The 24,294-nt window shown below is 51.9% G+C and overlaps 1 protein-coding gene across 1 annotated transcript in view; it reads right to left on the minus strand.

Annotated features, from left to right (window-relative positions):
- Positions 1 to 13,479, minus strand: part of CACNA1H (calcium voltage-gated channel subunit alpha1 H) — a 109,011-nt gene extending 95,532 nt beyond the window's left edge. Inside the window, exons 1-4 of the mRNA XM_088527799.1 lie at positions 13,360 to 13,479; positions 11,488 to 11,621; positions 7,691 to 7,788; positions 4,789 to 4,948 (exon numbers count right to left, since the gene is read on the minus strand). Coding sequence (XP_088383925.1) covers positions 4,789 to 4,948; positions 7,691 to 7,788; positions 11,488 to 11,621; positions 13,360 to 13,452 — 485 coding nt within the window. The 5' untranslated portion in view covers positions 13,453 to 13,479. The remainder of the gene's footprint in view (positions 1 to 4,788; positions 4,949 to 7,690; positions 7,789 to 11,487; positions 11,622 to 13,359) is intronic.
- Between the last annotated feature and the right edge of the window lie 10,815 nt (positions 13,480 to 24,294).

A 24,294-nucleotide genomic window follows, 5' to 3' on the forward strand; every position in this document is an offset into this window, starting at 1 on the left:
CACTCCCTCATACAGCAGAGCAGCGCTGGGGGCCAACCTGCTGCCCCAAAGTGGCCTTTGCCACTCTTGAAACCAGGGCAGACACGATAACAACCAGATGACATCCTCTTTTATAACTCATCATCCAGGAAAACCTGCTCCAGCACCAGGTAGAGCTGCAAAACTCAACAAAAATTGGTTTCCTTCGAGGCTGCGGAAGCAGCAGCCGTCGCGACACCGGCAGCAGGAATTTCCCGGTCGCTAACAGCTTTTGGCAGCAGCAAGGAAGGGAACGCTCAGCACGGCGCAGCTCGTGGGCTGGGGTAATTAGGATTCTACCCAGAGCAAAGCTGGACTTGCACAGGGAGAGGGACCATCTGGAGGGATGATTGGATAATTAGCAGCTCCGGCTGCACAAGCTCCTTTCCCGGGAGCAGTTTTGTCCTTAGATGCAGGCGCACAGGCCCATGCCAAACACCCGGACCATGGAAAAGCGCTCAGACAGGAGGGGTGACAAGTTAGCGCGATGCTCCGCTCGGCCCTGGCACGTGAGCTGCCCCGAGAGCCATCTCCCACCGTAGCACCATGTGCAGACACCCAAAAAGCAGCAGAGCCCTCGCTCTGCCGGCCCTGCCAGCCGCCCGGCTGCTGATTCCCATTCATCAGCCCAGATTAATCACCTTAATTTCAGCCCTCGAAGGCAGTCGCTAATCTCTAATGCCCACCCAGCCGGGCGGCAGGCTGGGGATGCAGACAGGAGAGCAATGTGCCAGCCAGCTCCGGGTACCGGAGCATCGCTGGGAGCAACGGGACCGGCTCCCCTTCCGTGCAACACGTCTCTGTTACTAGACTGCTGCATTTGGAAAGTGCAGGCAGCTCCTGGAGGCTACGTGTCACCCGTGAGTCATGTTTTGGGAAGCCTTGGGCTGAAGGAGGGATCCTGCCTGCAGACACTGCCTTGGGCTCTGATCTGACACGCTGCGCAGCCAAGATCTGGGCACGGACCCTCGGGGAGAAGCCAAGGGAACAACACACCTCGGTAACTGTGGGAGGAAAATAAAACTCGCAAAATAAAACACAGCATGACTGATGAGGCCGGATTCAATCCTGCTGCTGCCTGACTGGGTTTTATCTTCTCTGCTCTTTGCTTTGCTTGTTTTTGCACCTGCCTCCCCAAACTACCAAAAAACTCTAAGGAAGGTCCCCCACAACAGGCCCACATCAACCCTCTTGTGCCTGTTGAGGTCAAGGTGTTTTCTGACTCATCCTTTTGAAGCCTTCCCACCTCCTTTTGCTCTCTGGGCACAGAGCTGCACCAGGAGCATCCGTCCTGCTGGCAGGGAGCCCGTGCCAGCCTGGTGCTCTGCACTCCCCAAAAGCGGTGGGGAAGAGGCCCCAAACTGACCCAAGTACAGCAAATTGCAGACCTTTTTCCATTTCTTGATTTGAAGACCCAGCTGGCAAAAACAAAAAGGAAAAAAAAAAAAAAGAGAAGGAAGGAAGGAGGACAAGGATGAGAAGCAAAAAGCATGGGGGAATGAACAAGAACCCCTGATATCCACAAAATAAATGAGTGCTATTCTGACCCCAGCACCTACCTCCATGCAGGAAAGGCCAGTCTGGCCTTGCTGCTCCCCAGCAGGCACAGCCTGAATAACTCATTAATGGCAGTGAATCCACTAATTACAAGACCCTTGTGCTCAGCAGAAAAGACATGAGAATCTAAGCCCCAGAATGGATCTTGTTATCATATTAGAAAGGATTAACACCCTTTTCTCGGCCGGCTGCCCGGTGCACATCTTTCTCTGGGCTTGAAGCAGCTTTGCAATATATTCCCGTCCCTCAGGCGTGATCCCAGCCCCTGGGCATGCCCGTGTGCAGGAAGGACAGTGCTGGAGCAGGAAAACACCTGCTCTCCTATGCAATCCAGCACAGGAGCATGACCACCCCTCCACTTGGGACATCACTTGCCTGCTCTGAGCATGATCCTCCACGGTGCTGAGAGCCTTCAGCCTCCCGAGGAGCAAAGGGAAGGAGGAATGGCAGGAAAAGCCTAGGGAAACGCAGCGCCCTGGAGGATCGGTTCACTCCAAGGAAGCTCCTGTCTGGAGGGGATCGTGCTGACAAACCAGCCAGCACGGAGCAGTGCCCGGAGCGACGATCCCGAGTGCCTTTCACACAGCCCGAGAGCCGCCTGCCCTGGCTGCTTGTGCCTCCTCGCAGCTCCACAAAAGCCAGGGAGCCAAAGCCGGTTCAAAGCCAAGCAGATCCGGAGTTAATTAAGACTGAAGTGCTCACATTAAAGCTGTCCTGCAGCATTAGACAACACAAAACACAGCTCTGTTCCCTCTCCTGCTTCCAGCCCACCGAGTTCCTGGAAAGGCTCCGACGAGGAGGATCACAGCACACGAGCAGGGACCCATCCCGACAGCAGGAGCCTGGACAGGCTGGGGGGACCCAGCTCCTCTGTTTACAGCAGCTCCTGCGGGCACGAGGGAGCCCAACATCCTGGACACCTTGCAGATAAACTGCTGGTCGCGCTCACCCCTCTCGCACACAGACGTAGATCAGCCTGACCATGAGCCATGGTAAAATTCCAGCCCAATTCCCACTGCCAGGGATGTCCGGGCTCATCCTGCAGCAGCCGGGACCATCCTGCTGCTTTATCCTGCTCTTAGGGCAGGAAGCAGCACTGCCTCTCCAAAGGACCCCTATCTTGGGGTGCTTCGGAGCATTGCAGTTCTCAGGGTGCCAGACAGCAGAATGCACCTTCAAAGAGGAGCCCCCACCTCTCTCTCAGAAGATACTATGTTTAAATCCTGCTTTTTTACTCAAAGCAGTCACCTTTCAAAGGGGATATATATATAAAGTTTTCACCGGAACAAAAAATGATGGCAGAATCAAAGTGTGAGGCTGAACAGCCCAGAAACCTTTGGGTGCAAGGAAGCGAGCAGCAGCCTGAAAGCTGGGCTCAGAGCTCCCTTGCTTTCCCTATCCCACTTGCTGCTGGGGAGATAACAACCATCGCGGGGTGAACCTTATTCCCAGGAAGTAAAGGCTCAGGAAAGCAACCTGGGAAGGACAGAAAAGATGGAAATTCCCTGAACTTTCAAGCAGAGCTTCAAACTCCAGCTGGAGACACCTTGCAGGAGCAAAGAGGGGTCTGTTGGCCTGCAAAGGCCCCAGCTCTCGGATGGTAGCGAGGACCAGCCCTCGGCCACACGCGTTCCCAAACCCGCATCCGCTGCCGGAGGAGCCCGGAGCAGCACGGAGCCGCAGCCAAGCGGGCAGGAAAATCTCCCTTTGGCCTGACAAGCCCTCCCCAACCTGCTGCCTCTTCAAATACAGCTCTCAAGGCTGAACAGAGAGCCCGGCTTAGCCTTTAGCGGCCAGGACCTCGATAAGAAAACCCCGCAATGCCTTTGATGCCGCTAATGGATGTTACATAATCGTCTGGTTTCTCCGAGCTGCTTAATATCTGTACTTAGCAAATGATCCCCCGGTGGTTAATTTTCAAGGCTCCATTTCGCAGGAAATCACAGAGCATTTTAGCGGGGATGAGAAGGACCCCTCCAAAGCTAATCACAGCCCTGCTTTAACGCTGCTCTTTGGCCTTTCGAACGGCAGCTCGGTGATTATTGCATGAGCCATGGATGGTCCTGGTGGCCAGGGAACTGCCCGTCACTGTGCAGGAGGGAGCCCACCAGGTCCCAGCCCCGTGCCCAAGCTGCAGACCTTGACCTGCCTTTCCACATCCATGGTGAGATGAGTAAGAACTACCAGGGATGGTCTCCGTGCGGAGAGAGGTCCGGAGCACCGAAAGCCACAGGACTAATCAGTGCGATGCAGGACCAGGACCTGCGCTATGGCTGCAAGATCATCTCTGCTCTTCTTTAAGACCCAACACAAGCTGTAGATAGGAGGTGATTGCACCCAGCCTAATTAGAGGCTGTATCTCCTGTTACAGACTTGCCCTGATAAGCCGCCTTCAGACACTTCCTCACCTCTGAACCACCCACCTCTTCACTGTTCTCTGATTCTGTTCCTTTCTGGAAGGATTGTCCTTGCCTTTTTCCCTGCTGACGGAGACAATCTGTGCTTGGCTTTGACCAAACTCTTCTCAAAGGGATTTCTCAGCACCTGAAGCCTCTATTTCCTGCCACGTGCAATAACCTGCAAGCGCCTTGTCCAGTCTTACCCCGTCTCCCACTGCCCCCAGCCCAGCCAGGTCCCTTCCTGAACCAACACAGTCTGTCCTCACTATGGCACCAACTACCTCAAGAAAGATGCACCTTAAAACCAGCTGGGTTTCTCATCCCCTGCCATGCACGACAAGCTCCAGCTCTGGGCCCGCTGTTCAGAGCACTTCCTGCTAATTCGCTTTCCTGGCTGATTTCCATGTGTTGGTTCATCTAGCGACCCGTCCCCGAGCGTCCGCGGTGTTTTCATAGCTTTGGAGATATGTCAGGGCCGCAAAGCAAGTTAAGCACCAGGATGAACTTGGCAGCAGTCAAATATTGCCTGGGATTATTTGCAGGGGGCTGCTCGAGTGGCTCCCTGGAGATGCAGATAACCACAAGGCCAGAGCTGCATCTCGGCACACGCAGGGGTAAAGTTTGATGTTACAAAGGCTAAAAACCTGCTGCTTTCTGAGGGGCAGAGCTGTGCAGGGCCACCGAGGTCCTGGCTGGCAGAGGAGCGATGAGCGCACGGGGCCATCCCCAGCAGGGAAGGGGGAAGAAAAGGGGGAATTTGGGGCTGTTGTGGGAGGATTTGGGGCCGTGATGGGGGATTTGGGGCCGTACTTACATGGCAAAGTTCCTGTCTAGGAAACACCTGTTCCTCAGCAGCCCTGCCCAGAGCTGCACGCCGACGATCCCAAAGATGAAGAAGACGAAGAAGCACAAGAGGAGGACGTTGCCTAACATAGGCAGAGTATCTAACAGCAGGGTGACGAGTATTCGCATACCTGCGGGAAGGAGAAAACGCGTCAGAGGAGCCCTCGGATGGGGCGAGAGCCACCCTGGGGGAGGCAGCAGCAAACGGGATAAAGCAGCAGCCAGAGGGAACTTCCAGATGTTGGGAAGGGCTCTTCAGGCATCCTCGGTGACACCCGCTCGACAACGTGTCACCGTGGGCACAGCTGCACGACAGCCGCTCCCTGCAAACACCCCCTGAGGCATCGGCCCGCTGGGGCGCTGTCAAAATATGTATTTATAAACAGACCGAAGGGTTCACTTGAATCTTCCCTTAAGGAAGTCGGAGCCTCGGGAGGGATCTAGGCTGCGGTGGCTCTCCGGGCCTTCTCTCTGGACTCTTCCAAGGAGGACACGGCTCCTGCTACCTCCGGCAACACGAGAGCAGCCCCCGCTCGCCAGCTTCGAGCACCGCTGCCAGAGCAACATCCTGCCAACAGCCAGGGAAAATGCTCCTTCCTACACACAATTTTCCATCTTTTCCGTCGTTTTACCCCCTAAGCTGCTGCTCTGCAAACCACTGTCCCTGCCTGCATGGAGTTGTCCTTTTTTTCCCCCCAAAATAGTGAAAATTTATCTCCCTGTGGCAGACCATCTTTTTCCACTCCCGGTATTTGGGCTTGTTTAGCGGCACCGTTTGCAAGCCTGAATCCATCTGCGAGCGACCCGCTCGCTGCCGGCCGAGCGTCAAGTGTTCCCTGGGAAGGGATTACCAGGCTGGGATGGGGATCAGCATCTCTCTGTGTGCTCATGTGAAGCCTGTTTCAAACCACACAGAACAAAAATGAAAATAAAACAGGGAGAAGAACTTAGAGGAAAAAAAAAAAAAAAAGGAAAAAAAAAAACACACACAAGTGACCGCTATTAACCCTGCCTGCCTTAAAACTACGGCCCTTGCCAATGATATAAATTGTAGGAATTATATTTTTCTTGTCATTTCCAAGGAATAATTTCTAATAGAGATGATGTTTTTATTGGCTGAGGCTCTCCTTTCTTTTCTTAAATAATAAAAGAAAAATGAAATAATCTTGTGGGTGAATTTACTGTGCCTGGAAGCAAAGAGCTAATAGCGCTGGCTGGAGCCCAGGCCCATGCCCAGGCTTGGGGGGACAAAGCGCAGACCCCCAGCACAGGGGGTCCCTTCATTTTCAGCCACAATTCCCATCTCCTGCCCCGTCCCTGGACGGCCGGTGCATTTGGAGGGAGGGAATTTCCACGCTAAGCCGTAGCATTCCCATGGATGGGAGAGTAGGCAGCGTTATCGCCCGGACACCCCAAACTACAACAAAACACAGGGTCATCGCTACCATCCCTGCAGCTCCTGGGTTATATCGGGCATCAGACTGACACAGGAGAAGCAGCAAAGTTGCACGCGGGTGGCGTTAGCATCTCATAAACACGGGGAGGCCGCGATTACCCTCCCGCCGGGGAGCGAGCGGCTCCGCAGGATGCTAATCCTGCCCTGGCGCGGGTTCAAACTGCTGCTAATGTTATAAGTCCAGCCTAGCTGCTCATCAAGCCAGGCAACACCGAGCACGGATTTAGCTCTTTGGATTTAATCTCACGTACTATTAACAAAAAAAAAAAAAAAAAAAAAAAAAAAGATTTTTCTATTACCTGTCTCCTGGGAGGTGGAGATGAATAAAGTAGTGAGAAGAGAACCTGCACCTGAGCCCAGTGTCAGCCCAACTCAGAGCTGTTTGGTCACTGTTGAATTTAGATATTTTTTCTTTTTTTTTTCTCTTTTTTCTTTTTTGGTGGTGGGGGGAAAAATCCTAGCAAATCAGACTTCAGAGAGCAACTTCAAAGATTCCTGTGTGTAAACATCCATCTGTTCCCTCGCCTGTTCCTCTATGGGACTGGAAGCAGGACTCTTCCGGGGTAGTTTGTTTTGCTGTCGGGAGAAGTGCCCACATTCCAGGCAGGATGCTCGGCAAGGACCGCTCATTCCGGGTGCTTTGCAAAGCAGCAGGAAAAGCCCTTTCTGCAGACGCCCCATCCGATCCCCACGCGATGCTGCTGCATTCGGCACAGAGAGGATTTTGGTTCAAACGGGACAGCAGAGCTATGAAATTAGTATGTCATGAAGGACTGCTCAGGGGATGGCTGCTGTTAGCAGGAAATTATTGCAACTTGCTGGTTGCTCTTTCAAATTGGATTTAGAAGACGAGCAGCTGAATCTACTTGGAAATGGGTTTAGGGGCCACTTGAACTTCCCATCGTGCATGAACCCAATTTTGCTCTGCAGCCGCCGTGGTGTTTTACCAGCAACAGAGGCTGCTGCACTTCTAATCCTGAGCACAAAGGGATGGAGAGACCTTCAGCAGCGTGAAAGGAAAAACAAACCTATCCAGGGAGAGAAGATCCTTTTTAGCCTTGCTCTTTCCCCCTTCTTTATAGGAACTTTGTTATTGCCTTAGCACAAGGAGCAGGCTGGGAAGGTCTTGATACATTCACTTGTCTCAGGGAGTTCACAAAAATGTTGGAAAACAGCCATGAAAATTTGGCATCCTGGGTACAAAACCTACGCGCATTGCCCTTTCCTAACACTGATAATGCTAATAAATGAGCTCTTCCTCACCGCCAAAAATTAGAATAAATGAATTTGCTCCCAGCCAGCACGGAGACGCCTGTGAGACTTAGTGCACGTGTAAGCAGCTGGGGGGATAAATCCCTGCTTTTCCCAGACGGAGCTAGACAGGGATTGCAGCGAGGGCCGGAGAGGTTGCACTTACTTGGGACCCTGTTAATGGCTCGCAGCGGCCTGAGGACGCGGACGGTGCGGATGGCAGACAGGCTGACGTTGTGGCCGTCCAGGGAGTACTCCATCATGCTAAGGAGGGAAGGGAGAAGCCGTCAGGATGCTCCTGCACGGAGCGCGCGAGCCGCCGGCTCCGCGAATGCCAATATGGAATGGAAAACCCCCCCATCCTGCACCCCGCTTTGCCAGGCTGATTCCCCACATCCCCATGTGGCCCCAGGGCAAGAAGATGTTTCAGATCCCCCCTACCAACATCCCACATGTGTTCACAGCAGCCAATCTTTTCTCCTATGACCACACACCAAACCAAACTGAGCCGCCAAACAAAGTCTGGGGTAGTTTGCTTCCCATTTTATTATTAGGAATAGGGAACGTTTTCTTTTTCATGCTCTGTCTCCATCTCACGTAAACATTTTTCTCACAGGCTGGGAAGGACGTTCAGTTTAGTCCCTTTTCTTGCTCTTTTATAGCAATAAGTGGCAAATGCATGGAGTGTTGCTGTTTTTTGATGGGGCTATGGCTAGTTAGCATGGCTGTAATTACAATTTATGGGTTTGACTACAGGGAAACACTTGTAAATATGTCACAAATCTCTCACCCCGCCTGCTCAAATAACAGAGCAGCATCAAATGCCGCCCTGCGAGCACAACGCTGGCCCTGGTGCAGAAAGGGCTTTTGTTTTTTCTTTAAATAAACAAAAAGATAGGGAAGGAGGAAGGCAAATATAAGCAGAGCTGCTGTAATCTCAGTAGTTTCAGGGCAGAAAGGGAGATTTTTTTCCCTGCTTCAGCATCCTCTACCAGGATGTTCCCTGAACCATTATGTGCCACCGGGAAGCAAGTGTCAAGCCCCTTGCTTAGGGCTTTTGGGATGCAGCCCCACTACATCACTGTTTTGGCACTGGGCTGACTTTGGCCCTTTACCTTATTTCCCCATGTTTTAACCCAAATTTTCAGACCATGCCGATTTGATGCTGTTTTCAGCAATAACCTTCCACAGATGTTTTTTCCCTGCTGTAGCTAATGAGTCTTTATAAATCAAAAGCACCTTGAAGCTTGAAATGAGCCAAACCTGATGCTCCTGTTAGAAGAAGCTAAGATCTGACCTTGCAAATGGACTTTCTGACTCTGGTATCTGGCCCTTCACTGGGATACCATTAATGTTCTCAAAGTGAGCTGCAAAGGATCCACATTTGCAAACCACTTCATTGAATGCAATGGATTCCAGATGGGACCTTCTAGAAGCAGAGAAATCAGCTGCAATCTTCATGTAAAACTCTGAAGTTTCTTGGTCAAGAGCTGCTTGGGGTCCTGTTCTCACGCCACACTCAGAAGCCAAGGATAGCCAGGAAATTCCCTGTGAAAACACATGGGAGCTGGAAATTTTGGCTCTGCAGGGTCTGGAGAGCCTGGCCCTTGGTAGATGATTCCCCAAAGCCTCTGCATGTGGGAAAACCAAACCAAAACAACAAAAAACCCAAAACAGGCTCAAGCTTTTGCAATGTCTTCTACCACGAACGGCTTCTTTTCCTTGAGCTGTCAAGTTGAGGATGTCCAAAGCAAGTCGCATGGGTCTGCAGTGTCTCCAGGGACTGGATGCACGGGCAATCTCCCTGGTTTCCGCTCTTGCGGATAACATTTCTAATGCTTGGGAAATGCTTTCAACTTGGCTGCTGGTCAGACTGGAAGGTTGTAAGCTCCATTCGTTCTGAAATTTTCCAGGGTACATTTCTTAGGCAAGCAGAATATGAAAGGGCTTTCAGTGCTGGAACAAACTTCAGAGACAATCTGTTGCTAAAGGCAGAAGATATGTTTATTTTGTAGTTTCCCTGCTTACCCTCCGTTTTCTTTGGTACATTTGCTAGGAAGCCAAATCAGCTTATTTGAGGAGACCAAATGGGATGAACAAAGCGGGCAGTGCTGCAGATCACTTGTTTCTCTTCCTATTAGAGCAGCCTCATATGAACTTCATCGCATCCACCCACTCGCTTGAGGAAAGCAACTGAGTTACTCCAGTAGTTTGCTTGCTGCTAGAAGCATCTCTGGTTTTAGGAACAGTGGTGATAGAAGAGGCAAATAAGTCCCAGACCATCCACGCATCTCCCTGCCCTTTACTAGCGTTGCCCACTGGCCACCCCAGCTCCAAAGCAGCCTCTCTTGTGGAGCTGGAGGCAATCCCATTACAGGCATGGCTTCCATATCCCAAAATCAGCCAGAGAGGGTTGGGATCAGCCAGCAAAAGGGTTTGTCCCACTTCTCACCTGCAGCATCGGTGCCAGTGCACCAGGACGGGGGCTTCCTGAAGGGTTTCACGGCGTTTCTGCTCTTGTCATTCTTCTCCAGCACTTGCCATGGAGGCTTGGAAATGGCCTGGAAAACTATCAAACTGACTCACTGGCCAACTTCCCAGCCAGCCCAGGTCTAAGTGAACAAAAGACCCCAGTAACAAAATCTGTCTTTGGAGTAGGAGCCAAGGACTGAGCTTCTGCACCTGCATGTGATATTTTATTGTAGAGCTTTGCTGCGAAGATCTGACTGATGCCACTGGGAAGCTCTGCTTGCCCTCAGGAGAGCCCATCTTGCAGGATCAGTGTGGGGAAAGCACCAACCCCCTTGGTTCCTGACACCAAATTTCCAATCCCGAGATTCCCAGGGAAACCCAGCCTGCAGCTTCCACCGCTGTGGAAAACCCAGTGGCTTGTGGTGCTCCTGCTGTTCCTGCCACCTGGAAGCACACGTGGGTCCAAAGGCTTGGGATAGCTCGTGTTTTATTCAAAGCCAGAAGGCCATTCCTGATTATATTCCAGACGTGGAGCAAAACAAAGCCTCTCTATTAATGGAGTTAAGACGGTACCTCACTAATGCAAGGGTAAAAATACCCCCAACATATTACAGAAATGTTCTAATTAACCCCAGACAGGTCATGTCATAAACCAAGGAATTCAGAAATAAGGTAGTACTCTAATTAAACCAGTCTATCCTTTTCTACGCTGTGCCAAGCAGGTAAAAGAGGCAGGGTTTCTAGAAGTTATTTGTTTATTGAAATGACTTTTCAATGCCATTCCCTCAGCTTTGCCCTACGGTGTGAGGATGCTGGTGGCAGAAGAACCCAAATTTTCCTGGGGTGATTCAGCAGATGAGTTAACCCTGTTTATTAGCAGATGCTACAGAAATAAGCAGCTGTGGGAGATGATGTTAAAATGTAACCCACAAAGTTTACAGGAGAAATCCGCAGGCACTTGTCATCTAGGAGGATCGGCAATGGCAGATGATGGCCAACTTCTTGCCATTTTTCCCCACTGGAATTTCTATCTCCTGAACCAGCTTTTGGGGCTGGATTGCCCTGTTTGGCTAAGTTCTGCCTTTCTGCTTTGCTCCGATGGTGTCACGACAGCTGTCAGGTCCACACAGAACAGCAGCTTTCCTGCCAAGTCGAAGAGCTCACTTTAATTAAATCCCTTAGTGCAGGCTGCTAAGTACACTACTCCTTATTAAAATGGACATGATTTCAGAAATAAGCAATTTCTTTTACCCTATGTTTGCCCCTCTCTGTTTTCTGCCTCCCTTGGTCTCTTGGCAATGACATTCACATCCCTTCCCATCACCAGGAGTCATTGCCAGAAGCTTAAACCAGTGAGATGTTGATTTGGCTCAAACTCGGCAGCTTCCACAAGACATTAGGAAAACCAGCCAGGACAACCCACAGATGCAGTTCTCTGGGGTTTTTGGACTTTCAGTGCAAACAACAAGTTGATGAGGTTTGGTTACTGACCCCGCCATCACGATGAAGAAGTCCAGGCGATTCCACGTGTCTCCAAGGTAACACTTCTGCCCGAAGATCCCCAGAGCCACCATCTTGATGACCATCTCCACCGCAAAGAAAGCGAAAATGAAGTCGTCAAATGCCTGGAGACCAGTAAGAGATTATTACAGTCAGTTCTGCTGCGTTCTCAGGGAAAGGGGCAGCGGAGGCGGCAGCGCTCGCGCTGCAAAGGCATCGGCACGTCCCGTGGGCAGACCCAGCCAGTGCCCAAGAGCCATCCACCAAATGGAACAACTCTCCAAACCACTTGCCCAGTGCTCACACTATCAGGGATTGTTTCTCTGGCACTTTTCTTTTGAGGCCTGAAAGGATTCATGGAAAATTTAACAGAGTCTCCATGCGGGAGCCAAGTTCCTGCTGTGCATCCATGCACCTCCGCGTGGTTGGGTGCAAGGACCATCTCATCTAGCTGCTGGCTTTATCAACCAACGCTCCCCTGGATAAACTGCACTGAAGTTTTGCTCCATTATTTCAGTTCATTTAATAATTGGCATCTGAACGCCTCCACAAAGAAGTTCAGGTTTTTCTACCTCATGTTCTGGCTTCTGTTTCCTCCTGCAAGCTGCGACAGGGTGATGGATAAACATGGTTTTACTCGTAGCCCTTTTCTGCCTGCAAACCCTCCGGGATAACACTTTGCTTTTTTACAAATATATTCAATATGTCATAATCATCCCGCAATTATTAGAATCCAAATTCAATGCCTGGGCTCCTTGCAGATTCTACAAGTGTTTATTTGAGGGAGAACAGATCTCTATGTTTTACAAGCTCTATGATTGCGACCTGATTAAATTATATTGTCATTAAAAAAGGAAGCAAATAACAAACCTTCATTAATGTCACCTCCTTATCCAGGCAGGATTCCCTTTGTTGGCCTGAACACTTTGCAGGGACAAGTGTCCTCCAAAGTCCCACATGGGTGAGTTCATGTAAATAAACTGCAGGCACATGGAGGTTGAGGGCTCTTCTACCTGACCCTTTGGAGAAATTCCTATGCTGGCCACCTCTCAAACAATAGTTTCTCCAACCTTTTATTCCTTGACAAGCCCTGTGGTGTGTCCCTGTTCACATGGCTTCTTGGGCTCTGTGTTTAACAGATCCCTTTGGGCCAAAGGAGGTTTTGGTGCAGACAAGTTTGAGGGATTTGCAGACAAGTCTGGACCAAGGCTTGAAAGGGGCAGGAGAGCTTGGCTGGAATGACCCAGAGGCCCTTCTTTAATGCTGAAAACCTCCATGGGAGGTAAAGCAGCATATATATATATTCACATATATATAATGTGAAGGCTCCAAAGGTTGATGCACGGCATGAAGGAGCCTTCAGAGCTCGTTTCGAGCCCCAGAAACGAGTCGCTGCAGGAGGACTCGTGCCACGGTGCAGCCCACGCAGCAGGAGCTCCCAGAGCAAACCATGTGGGCACACGGCAGCAAGGGCACTGCCAGGCCTGGGCCAGGGCCAGCAGGGCAGGCACGGAGCCAACAGCTCCAGCCTTACCATCTGGGAGGGATTTTTGTGCTAGGAGGCATTTCCAAGACTTGCTGATCTTGCTCTTTGGCTGTGCAGCAGCTGCGGGACTCGGGCAGGGACATGGACCATGTTTTACCTTCTTCAAGAGAGGTCAAAGTCACCAGGGCCTGACAGCACTGTAGCAAGGCAAGAGACGCCAGCAGTGACCTGGACAGAGCACAAGCTGCTGCCTGTGAGCAAGAGGTTCCCTGATACCCAGTCTGGAGCTCCCAACCCTTCCCGTGAGCAGAGAAGGGATCGTGCCAGGTAGGTCCATCTGAGGCAGCTCCCGGGTTTCCCGGCGCTCGTGCTCTTACCTCCAGGATGGTGCAGCGCTCCGACTGGCACTCCACGTCCTCGCAGGGCTGGAACATGCCCAGGGTGACGCAGTTCAGCAGGATGACCAGCATGCTGACGTGCTCGAACCACGTGGGAAGAGGCCGTTAAGGAGAGCGCACGCTTGGCCATCGCGAGGGTGCAGGGGAAGGGGACGCCAGAGCCGAGACACCATGATTTACCTGGCAAAAAGGCCTCACTGCTGGCACGGGCAACAGAGGAAGCACTCCCAAACATCCAGGGGATGCTAAGACTTGAATTTTTTAGTAATTGATGGGAAAGGGCCTTGGAAAGGGAACTCCCAGTGAGACCAAGGGACAAAGGCTGCTTTTCATTACCTACAGAGAAGCAAAGTTAGGAAAGCACAGAAAGGCATATTGCTGTTTCCATCTGAAGCCACTGAGCTGTCACTACTGCATTGCAGCCACGCACAGGAGCAGCAGAGAGCCCGGCAGGCCCTGTCCTGCCCTTGGAGCCACTTCCTTCCCAGATTTCCAAGGCTTTCACCATGGAGTCACCCACAACATCCCCTAGCACTTGCTCTTTTGCTACCACGGAAAAGAAAAATCAAGACAAAGAAAGATGAATGGATTCGAGCACCGTTGAGTCACCCAGGCCTCAGGTGGGCTCTCCAGGTCCTCACTCCAGCCAGGAGGTTGTCCTCCTCCTTCCCTTAACAAGTCACTACAGCAGTTGCCAAATGCATCTTATCTCCTTCCTCAGCACCTAAGTCTCAAGGAACGAAGGAGGCCGGATCAAGCTCTACATCATGACCGTAGATATAAAAGGAAAACAAAGCAAAGCCAACAGCACAAGCTGGTAGGGCCAGGGATGACGGCATGTTGGGATGTAAATCACAGAGCGATGCAGGGAACGAACAGTTCAGCTGGACCTGCTCCTGCTCAGAACCGGCTCAGCAAGTTCCAGGAAGACACCAGGTTTCAGCTGCAACACGGGATTCACAGCTTGGAAGGGGAAGGAAAAGGTTCAAGGCCAGATATTTCCATATTTCCCCCCCAAAAAAGACCAAATTCTCCTACCAGACCCACCAATGCACAACTGCAGCAGCATTACAGTTTCAAAGCACTAAGTGCTGATTCTTCTCAGTACAGACTAGGCTCAGAGCTTGTGATTATTGCTGCCGGTACGACCATTAAAAACAATAAAAAAAGATTTGGGGGAACTGAACAGGAGTTTCACAAATTAGACCTGAATGAGAGAATTGTTCATAGGAACGTAATTGGAAACATCTGTGTATGAATAAACCTTCCTGCTTGCAAACGAGTGTGTGTGAGCAAGGGATCATGGAGAGAGAACATAGACATTGTCTTATTTCCGATAATAAAAATTCTCCTACTTCAGGAAAGCAAACAAAAACCCTACCATATTTATCCTTTCTCATGGAAGAGAGGGTGCTTTACTGCCATTCCTTTTAAATCTAAGGATAATCCCTTCCTCTTGCTCTGTGGGGAATGGTGTCCTTTCTCCAGCACCTTCAACCAGAGGCACCCAAAGGCAGCAATCCACAAGTGGAAGGAAGACTTCCCCACTGCTCCCCAAGCTTTTGGGTTTAGAGAGCAATTTAATTGGAAAATTCAGGGCTAGGAATGCTGTGGAGCTGCTGGGGTGCAGACACGTCACACTTGGAAGCACTGGTCCAAGATGGAAATGCTCTATGCAAATAAACAACAAATAAGACCCCAGGTCCCCGTGTCAGCGGCTCCGAAGTAGCTAGAAGAGGCCACGTTCTGGCCACAGCCCCAGAGAACTTGCACATCACTAAGACACCAACCTTGGTTTGTTTATTCCTCTCTTTTCAATGACTCCTTTCTGATTTTTGACATTTGCAGGGGCTGTTTGGCTCCCCCTTCCTTTTTTCCTAATCAGAAGCAGAGCAGTAACCCTGTCCCATAGAGAAAACAGAGCGTGACAGACCCAGACACAGCCTAACCCCGGGCACAGCCTCCTTCCAATATTTGCACTACGTGATGGGATCCGTGTGGTGCTCCCTGCAGACACACTCCCGAGCTGCTCCCGGGACACCTGCATTCCCAATCACTTCACATATTGTAACTGGGATTCTTTTTCTCCCACTCCTTTGCCTCTTAGCGACATTGGCCAAATTCAGTGGGTATGAGAGAAGGCAGGAATAAAAATCCAGGTATGCTGAAACCTGTTGTAATTTTGCTGTTAGCTGCATCGGAACCACACTCGGCCCATGAGATGCAGAGAGACTTTCTGCTTTTTGGGGGTACCTTTTCTCTGGGACCCTGAATTTCTAAAATCAACTTTCTTCTAAATGATCTCGCTGCGGTATATAGCAATAAGGTTAAATAGTCACGTGCATGGAAAGACCTGTTACAAGAGCTGCAACAAGTGCCTTGATTCCTTACAGAGAGCACCACCGACATTGCCTGTCCATCTAGACCAAAGCTCCTTTCTCTAAAATCTGGGATGGCCCCATGGGTTGCCGGCTCCATGCCGGGAATGACGCTGCGTTTGCGTTGGAATTGCCGGGCATCCTCCGGGGCCGCCGGCATCCGCCCGCACACGGCGCCCACCGACCCGCTGCCACCGTGACGGCGCAAACCTGGCATCGCCGCGTTGCCAAGGAAACGGTGGCTCCGGCGGCTCCGGTCTCTGCGGAACGAGAACGGGGAGACCCGGGAAAAGCACCGGAGCGACCGGCGCTCCCAGAAGATCCGTGTCACCGGCTCCGGCAACGTCACCAGCCATGGGATGGCCACGAGCCGCTCGCCATCGCTGCCCCCCAATGGCTCCTGACCAACGCGGGGAAACATGGGGCTTTTTGGCCACAAAATCAGGTAGAAACCCAGGGCCTGAGTTCTACTATCTAGCCCCAATTTAGATGTGGCAGCTGCAGAAACCACCCTCCAAAACACACCGGTCCCACGGCAGTGGTCAATGCTGAGGATCCCAGGCACCTCTTAACCCCAGGCAATTCCGAACAGCCTTTGGATAAAGACATGTGGCTCCTTGAGGAAGAGCCGGACACTCCATGCACGCCAGGACCCTCCTCCTGCACTGCCTCCTGCCTTCTCTGTAGAGCTGGAAGGGCCCTGACCTGGTTTAAGGAGCAAAAGAGAGACAGGAGCATCAGGGTGAGCTCAACTAGGTGTCCAAGACCATTCTCAGCAGGGAAACTAAACGGAGAAGGCCAAAAGAGGAGGTTGTTTTGCAGAGACTATGCTCAGTGCCACATCCTTGGGTATTTGCAGGGATGCACGTGCTGGAGGGCGGGTGATCCAAGATGAGGAATGGACGATCCAGTGCAACCTGCCCAGGAGCAGCCAGGAGCCCGGAGGGGCACACGGAGCCCTTTTCCTAGGGCAGCAAGCGCTACCCAGAACCACGATGGCTTTTAGTCTGTCATTTTCCTTTTGCCGCTTTTAAAGCACATTTGGCTGCTTTGCCAAGGCAGCACAGGGGACAGTGGCAGCCGCAGGTGCTCCTGTCCCCTCGAGCCAACAGCAAGAGGGCATCCCGTGGAGACATCCCCATTCCCCTTTAAAAGGGCCTTAATCCCACTGAGTTTATGGCAACTCAGACCTGAGCAAACCAGGAATCCCCAGTGCCCTCCCTGGACCCTTGTGCTCATGCCAAGCTCTGCGCTCATTAGTTCAATGGAGCTAATTAACCCGGAGCAGCAGCACCGTCCTCCAGGCCCGACGGCTGCATCTCTCCAGCCCTGGCTCGTGCAATTTTGCATTAGGACATGGAAAGCTGCAGGCAGAAGAGCTATTCTGCTTAATTACACAAATCCAAGCCTCCAAATCGCGCCCCCCGGCTCTTATCCCCAGAAACCTCTTGTTGTTGGCACGGAAAGAAGTGTAAAATTAACGGCAACGATGTAACTCGGAGCTCTGCTCCACGTGTTTTGGCCACGATGTGGGTAGCTCCCATTTCCACCAGACTTTCAGATCCTTGTGCTGTCATGCAGTGTTATAAGGGTGGTTCTTGGACCACTGCTAGAAGTCTAATATTTTCTTTAAAATTCTGAAATGCAGAATATGCAAGACAAAAATAATGCCTTCCTGCTTAGGATGCCACACTTTTTATGTCTGTTTTTAAACTGTGCAGGTACACGGTGCACAGCCATGTCCACAGCCCTGTTCTTTGTCTTTTTTTTCCCCCTCTTCACTTTGCATCAGCCACTTCCCCAGCCCAAATAATGAGCACAGAAAACCCCAGCAAAGTGAATGAGGCTGAAGGCTCAGATGTGTGCAGTGCAGATGAGCCCTCTCCCCTGCGCAACAGCCGTTTTCATGGGGATCATCCCTCCCATCCATCATTCCGTTTCCAAATATATTTTGGCAAGAAACCCACTGAAAACACCGGAGCCACGTGCTGCTGCGTTGCAAACGCCAGGGCTTCCATCCCACGCCTAGATGCAGCTAAAGACAAGCTGCTAAAAAGCCCAAGCCCTCGTGCTGGATCAGTCTTAGCTGCTTTTAAACTTCCCTACACTTCTCTGGTCCTGGTCAGGGAGAGGAAAGTGGAGAAACCAAACCCAAAATATCCAGTCACTGGCAAGCAGCATGGCCAGATCACAGTGCTTCCAATTTTCAAATAATCTTCCTATTTTGGAGCCGGTTGGGGGATTTTGGAGACTTAACCCATTATTTTGAATGCTCCGATGTGGCACTAATGCTATTATTGCTGCTCTCCCAGCCGTACGCCCCGCACGGCGCTCGGAGGAGGAAGGCGGAATAATAAAAGCCGAGTTATAGTTACAAGTAGAACATATGTTTACAGGAGCAGCAGCCAACTGAAGTTTCAGTTTTTATAGTCGAAGAAGTGACTAATGCACTAAATATACCCCCACACATCTATGTGTGTATATATAGACATATATATGCACACACACGCATTGGAGAGATGGGGGTTGCAGAGAGAGGAGCACTTCTCAGCAAAAAGCAGGACTCAGCCACATAAATCCCCTATGACCCTTGGAAAAATCCCAGCCTGGCTTTCCCGCTGGAAGTTTAGAAGATGGGAGAGGGGCCTGGATTCCTCTAGGAATCAGGGGCAGAGGGAACCACAGGTCCCCCCGGGGCTACCAGTGAGGTGACCCCGAGGAGCCAGATCCTCCAGAGCCACCTCGTCCTGCAGGTGACTTAATGAGAAACAGGCCAACATGATAAATAGGAGCAGAAAAAGAGAAAAGCAAAAAAGGGTGAAGAAAACTGCAGGAAAATGAGTCAGAATAAAATTCCCAGGAGGCAGCGCTGGCTGGTGCGCTGGCATCATTTTAAGGAACATTCTTATTTTTAAAAAAGTTGATTGATTAAAGATATTTTTAGACCTCACACTGCACTGGATCATTCGGGTTCGTTTGCTTAGGAATCGGGAAAGCAGAGGAGGCAGTAGGATCTGCCCCCGGCTGTCACGGACACCGGCCCCGAGCAGCATTTTGGCCTGCGGAGCCATTTAAGAAACGAATATCCCAAGTCTGGCTACAACCACATCCCGATGCATTTCTAGAAAACACGGACTAGTGGCAACATCGGGATAAAAATTCCCCCAGGAATTAACCACAGGAACCATGGGATTAAAAGAGTGGCAGGGAAGTGAGGGGATGGGAATGCAGGGAGGGACTGGACAGCAGGATAATTCCCATGGTATCCCACTGCCTCGGCACCCCTTTTTCCCTATGTGTGATTGTGGCCATGTGGCTCCAACCAGCTCCCTAGGGAAGCTGAAACCAGCTGGAATGACGAAAATAAAGCCAGGATGACAACTTTGCTTTCTCTGTGTCATCCAGCCAGCCAGGGGAAAATGCTTTACAAGAAAAAGAAAACAAATAAATTAAACTTTGCAGAAGCACTGCTGGTGGGTAAGAAAAATGCCCTTTTCCAGATGGGAGCAATCAGCATGGAAGACATGCAGAGGGATGGAATTCGGGGCCCTTCATTGCCTCTTGCAAATGCTCTATGGAGTGGGACAAGCAAAGGGGCAGGAAAGGGACCACGATCCGGGCAGCAGGAGGCCGAGCACCGGGACCAAGTCACCGGACGAAGGGGATGAGCAGACACCCCGCTCCGTCACTAGCACCAGGAAAACCAATTCCCTGCTCCGTGGGAACCACGTTGGAGCCGGCCGCGCTGAGCAGGAGCCAGGGGGTGCCTTCCTCGCACTCGGCTGCGGTTATCGATACCGATGCGATGCCGGTGTCCGTGTAAATGTCATCGCGAGCGATAACGCCACCGCCGCGGTCCCCAGGGCCGATGAGCTGCGAGCCCAAATGTCACCCTGCCGGAAAGCACGGAGTAATCGGGAAACGCTAATAGGAAGGTGAGGATCAGGGATGCGCATGGGACGCAGGGCAATTCGGGAAGGAAACTCATCCCAGCCCCGTCCAAGGGGCAGGCTCAGCGGTGAGACCCTCTTTGAACCTAGCAGATCAGGTTCCTTCTTTGAACCTAGCAGATGTCCTGGCAAGCTGCTCAGCCCTTGCTGGAGCCCAGCTCCCTGAGCGCCGTTATCCGGGCTCAGCACGCTTGCCCGGCCCTGGAGAGCATCTTCCCATCGCTCCATAGGAGCTGCAGCCCCTTGCTGCACTTGGAGCATTGCGGCAGATCTGCAAAAGTGGCAACATCCATCATAAAACATCCCCATATCTCGAGACTGCAGCTCGATGGACTGACCCTCTTGGTTAGGGGACAGTATTACAGGGAGATCAAAGACGGTATCTTTCCTGAATGCAAAATTGAAGAAAAGTGGAAAAAAATAAAATCCCTGACCAAACACTATGTTACGCTTGGAGCTAGGGCTTGTTTTTCTGATGAATAGAGGCAATTATTTTGCAGAATCATTTAGGCAGCTTTGATTTAAGAGGCAGTTTACACTGACACCCAAGTGAGCTCGGATCCCAACCGGGCTGCAGCACCACAGTGATTCTCTCCCTCCTGTTCCCAAGGGCTCTGTGTCCCCATCTGCCATGGAACAACCCCTAGATTGCCAAGATCGACGGAGCCTGTGGCCCCCGGTGCCGATCGGCACCGGAGCATCACGGCAAACACGAACGGAGCTACGGAGCAACTGGCCTGGAGCAAAAGCAACTGGGAATCTTGTGTGTCTTTAGGCCATCTCAAATTATTACTATTATAGATTTTTAGTTTTTGGTAGAAAATGCTTCCAGTTTTGTGGATGCTGCTTTTGGGGCACAAGTGCTGAGTTTTGGTGCCGTGTCCCCAGCCAGGGAGCGAGAGCCCCGCACCCCAGGAGGCTGCTCAGTGCATGAACCGCTCAGGCTCTTCCTTCCGCAGGATTTTTGTCATTTACAGCCCATCTCCCCCTCCAGACCCTCCTCACAAAGCTCCTTCGGGTGCTCAGAGTTGGCATTTGGAGGCAGGCAGCATCACGGCTCCGACGGCCCCGCTCGGGCTGGTAACGGCCCCATCCATCTCCCGCTCCCAGCCGACGGGTGAAATTGCTTCACATCCTGCCCAAAACGCGCAGAATGAAACCGAGATCTATTTCAACACACATTCAAAGGGATGCGGCCAGGGAGTTTAGATCCAGAGCGAGGGATCGGGTAAACAAAGCGAACAAACAGAAAGACTTGCAAAGCTCGAGATTAAAAGAAAAGTTATTGGGCTTTCTCTTTTCAAGCACAGCAACAGAAGGAGCCTTTTCCACCATTCCAACTGCAATTATCAGGGATTTGCTCAGCTACCTCCACGGCTGCTTGCACAGCCTGCACGTTCCTGGGACAGCCCCCTCTGTCCAGGAAAAGCTCCGGTGAATCCTGCAGCAAACTGTGATTGCGGGGCCATGGTGGGAATAACCTCCGAGGGCTTTGCACAAGGGTTTGGGGCACATGGGGACAAATGCATGAGACATGAGCACCCACAGCAAACGGGAGCACCTGGCCCGAGCCAAGCTGCATCTCCTGTGTGAAAATTAAAGGAAAAACAAAAACAAAAACAAACATTTGCAGTTTACGCTTTAAGTGAGTTAATGCATATGAGGGGCACTCGCAAGGGTGCTGGCGGCTGTCAGAGCCAATGCAACCAAATGCTAATTCTTCCCCGCAATCAATGGTGCCTTTCTTAGAAGTGCCTGGATAATTATGTCTGAACACAAACGAGCTTTTTAAAGAGGTAAACAGCTGAAATTCATTACTTCTCTCTCGGGCTATTCGGAGTAAATGGGCAGCACTGTCAAATGCGGGAGGTTTCCAAGCGCTGCAGGTTCCGCAGGTGCCTGGATTGGGGGGAAGAGGGGCCCAGGCGTTCGGTGGCCCTTGCAGCAAACAGGTCAAAGTGGAGCAAGCCACGAGTCAGGGCAGTGAATGGGGAAAGCCCCCAGCGGGATGAGCTCCCATGGGAGACGTCACGGAGCATCCCTGGATGCAGCGGGAGATGCGGTGCCGGCCTCCGGCTGCCCTCACATTCCAGGGCGCCAGAGAGCGGCTAGGAGAAAACAACACCCTCTGGTTCCCTGGCATCCACCAAGGTGCAACAGATTAAATAAGGACTGGGAGGGAATTAATCGCCTTGCACTGTTGTTCTGCTGGTGGTTCAAAAGCCAAAGCGTCAGGACAAACACCCTGACAGCCGCAGTGATGTGCCCAGGTGTTAGCATAGATTTGGAGAAAATGCTGCATAGAACACACAACCCATGGGTATTTTTGCAACGCGCACGGATGGAAGCGCTGCCAGGAGGCCGTGTCCCAGCGAGGAGCGGGCGGGCAGGACGCCCGGGTGCTGGCGGAGATCTGCACTGGGCAGCCCTCGTTTCCTGCATCGCTCCTGGGCTGCACAGGGAGATCAAGGGAGCAGGAAATTCGGATCATGCGCGGGCAGGAGCGGCCCTCGATGCTGCGAGCGCAGCCAGGGAGCCGGATGGCAGAGGCAGGACAGGGCGCACGGGGCCCAGACTGTGTTCCCGTCCCCACGGCGGGGACACAGGGATGTCACCCGTTACCTCCGCAGTGCTAATGGGGAGGGAAAACAGCAAACGAGCAGCGTTAACCCCCAGAGTGGCTCCGGCTGCTCCTACTTTCCTACCCTGCCTATACCATCCAGGGACATTTGCATGTAGGAGCAAAGAGCAACTTCCAAAGCACAGAGCGAGACAAAGGCTGCAGAGATTCTGCAAATGTGGCTTTAAATCGGGGTCATTCTGCTGCTTTCTGGGGGTGCCGGGAAGGCTTTTTGCCCAGGCCCTCCTGGCATTGCACTGCACGGCGACCCGCGCGCTCAGGGCTTGCTACGTGGTCGAGCACATGTGTAAACTGCAGCGGCCCTGGCCCCGGGCCAGCAAAGCACTTAGCGCCCGTCGTCCTCCCGCCGATTCCTCCCGGCCCCCGGGACGGGCGCTCGCCTAAGTGCTCGGAGCTCCTGGAGCTGCATGGCCGTAAATGGAGGGGGAGCCTGGCCCAGCCAGGGGGGAGCGAGGAAGAGGAGGGGGTGGCAGCAGGATTCAGGGAAGCTCGCGGAATTGCACGCGTTATAGCTTTATTATTCCCAAGTATTGCGGAGGGAGACGGGCAGCAGATAGCGCTGAGTTCACCTGCTGGATTTCACAGCTTCTGTGGGTGCAGTTTTGTCCAGCCCTGCGCAGACACCACATTACAGCACATGGTGCCACATGAAGACCAGGTGGTACCAAAACCCCCCTAGTGTGGCCAATTTCTGCCCTAATGAACTCAGACCAAGTGACTCCAGCAAAGAGTCTTTTTGCCAACAGTCAACACTGCTCTTTTGCCCCACATGTCCCATTCTGGACATCCCCTTTGGACACCCCAATTCACTCTTGTGGGGCCACTCGCCAGCCCTGGTGCTGCAGCGGATGTGCCCTGATGTGGCCCCATCTGCCATCTCCCTTTTTTTGCTTTCTGGGCAATGAATAGCGGGAATAAAACAGTCACACAAGCGCCGTGACACTCAGTTACTGCCGCTGTGATTAACCGCCCACCAAGAGCTGCTGCTTTCGGCGGCACTCGCTGCTCCGTTCAAGCAGAGCCGCTCCACCGCATCCCTCGACGGACATTTACCCGCGAGGATCAAGCGGCTGCTGATTTATTTGCTTGTTTTCTTATATAAATCACAGCTTCCTAAATGTTAACGACTGCAGGCTATACACCTGCCAGCAACGTTTGCATCCCAGCCTTGCTCGTGCATGCACGAGGCTGCTCCGGCCCCGTGTCCATCACGGAGGGACCCAAGGATGAGGAGCTCAACCCCGAGGGTCTCAGCATGGCAGGATGATGCTGGGACAAAACACAAGTACCAAACCCTCATTACTTCTGCCTTCTCTCTTCCTTTGCTCCATAAAGGAACCTAATTTTTATCAATTTAGGCTTTTGCAAACCCAGATCCGTGGACATAACCCTGTATGTGCAGCCCTGCAGCTTGTATCTATATGGTGAAAAAGATCAAGTCCCCACAGAGCGATTTGGTTTCCCCAGCATCGGGGACAAACAAAGCACCAAGTCTCTCCAGATACCTTGTAACCAGCTAATGATAAATGATAAGCAAGTGCCAGGTACCAACAGTGCTGAAACATCAGCAATTTACCCCAAAATGGTGCCTGAAAACATGCATACCTTTTCAGCCTGGGACTGGACCCAAGAAGTCAGAGCTTGCAGGAGAGGCCCATGATACCAAAGCTCAAATATATAGAGACAGCCAGACCAGGGGAAGTTGCTCTCTCGGCACCAGGATACAGGTGCAGATCAGGTGGCCCAAATTTCAGGGGGAAAAGGGCTTGTTTTCACCTGGAGACCACCAATCAGCAAGGAAGCCCAAGGTGATCCAAAAGTTCATTACCTACAGGTTTGCAGCACGGCGAGATGAGCAACAGCTGATTTCTCCATATTAAAGCTTGCACTGGTGTCAGCAGCACTGCTGCAGCTTGGCATCATCTCCAGCCTGTGTATTGCTCCC

Source organism: Tinamus guttatus, unplaced genomic scaffold, assembly GCF_059628265.1.
Source record: "Tinamus guttatus ecotype Peru unplaced genomic scaffold, ASM5962826v1 Tinamus_guttatus_pri_ptg000291l, whole genome shotgun sequence".
NCBI classification, from domain to species: domain Eukaryota; kingdom Metazoa; phylum Chordata; class Aves; order Tinamiformes; family Tinamidae; genus Tinamus; species Tinamus guttatus.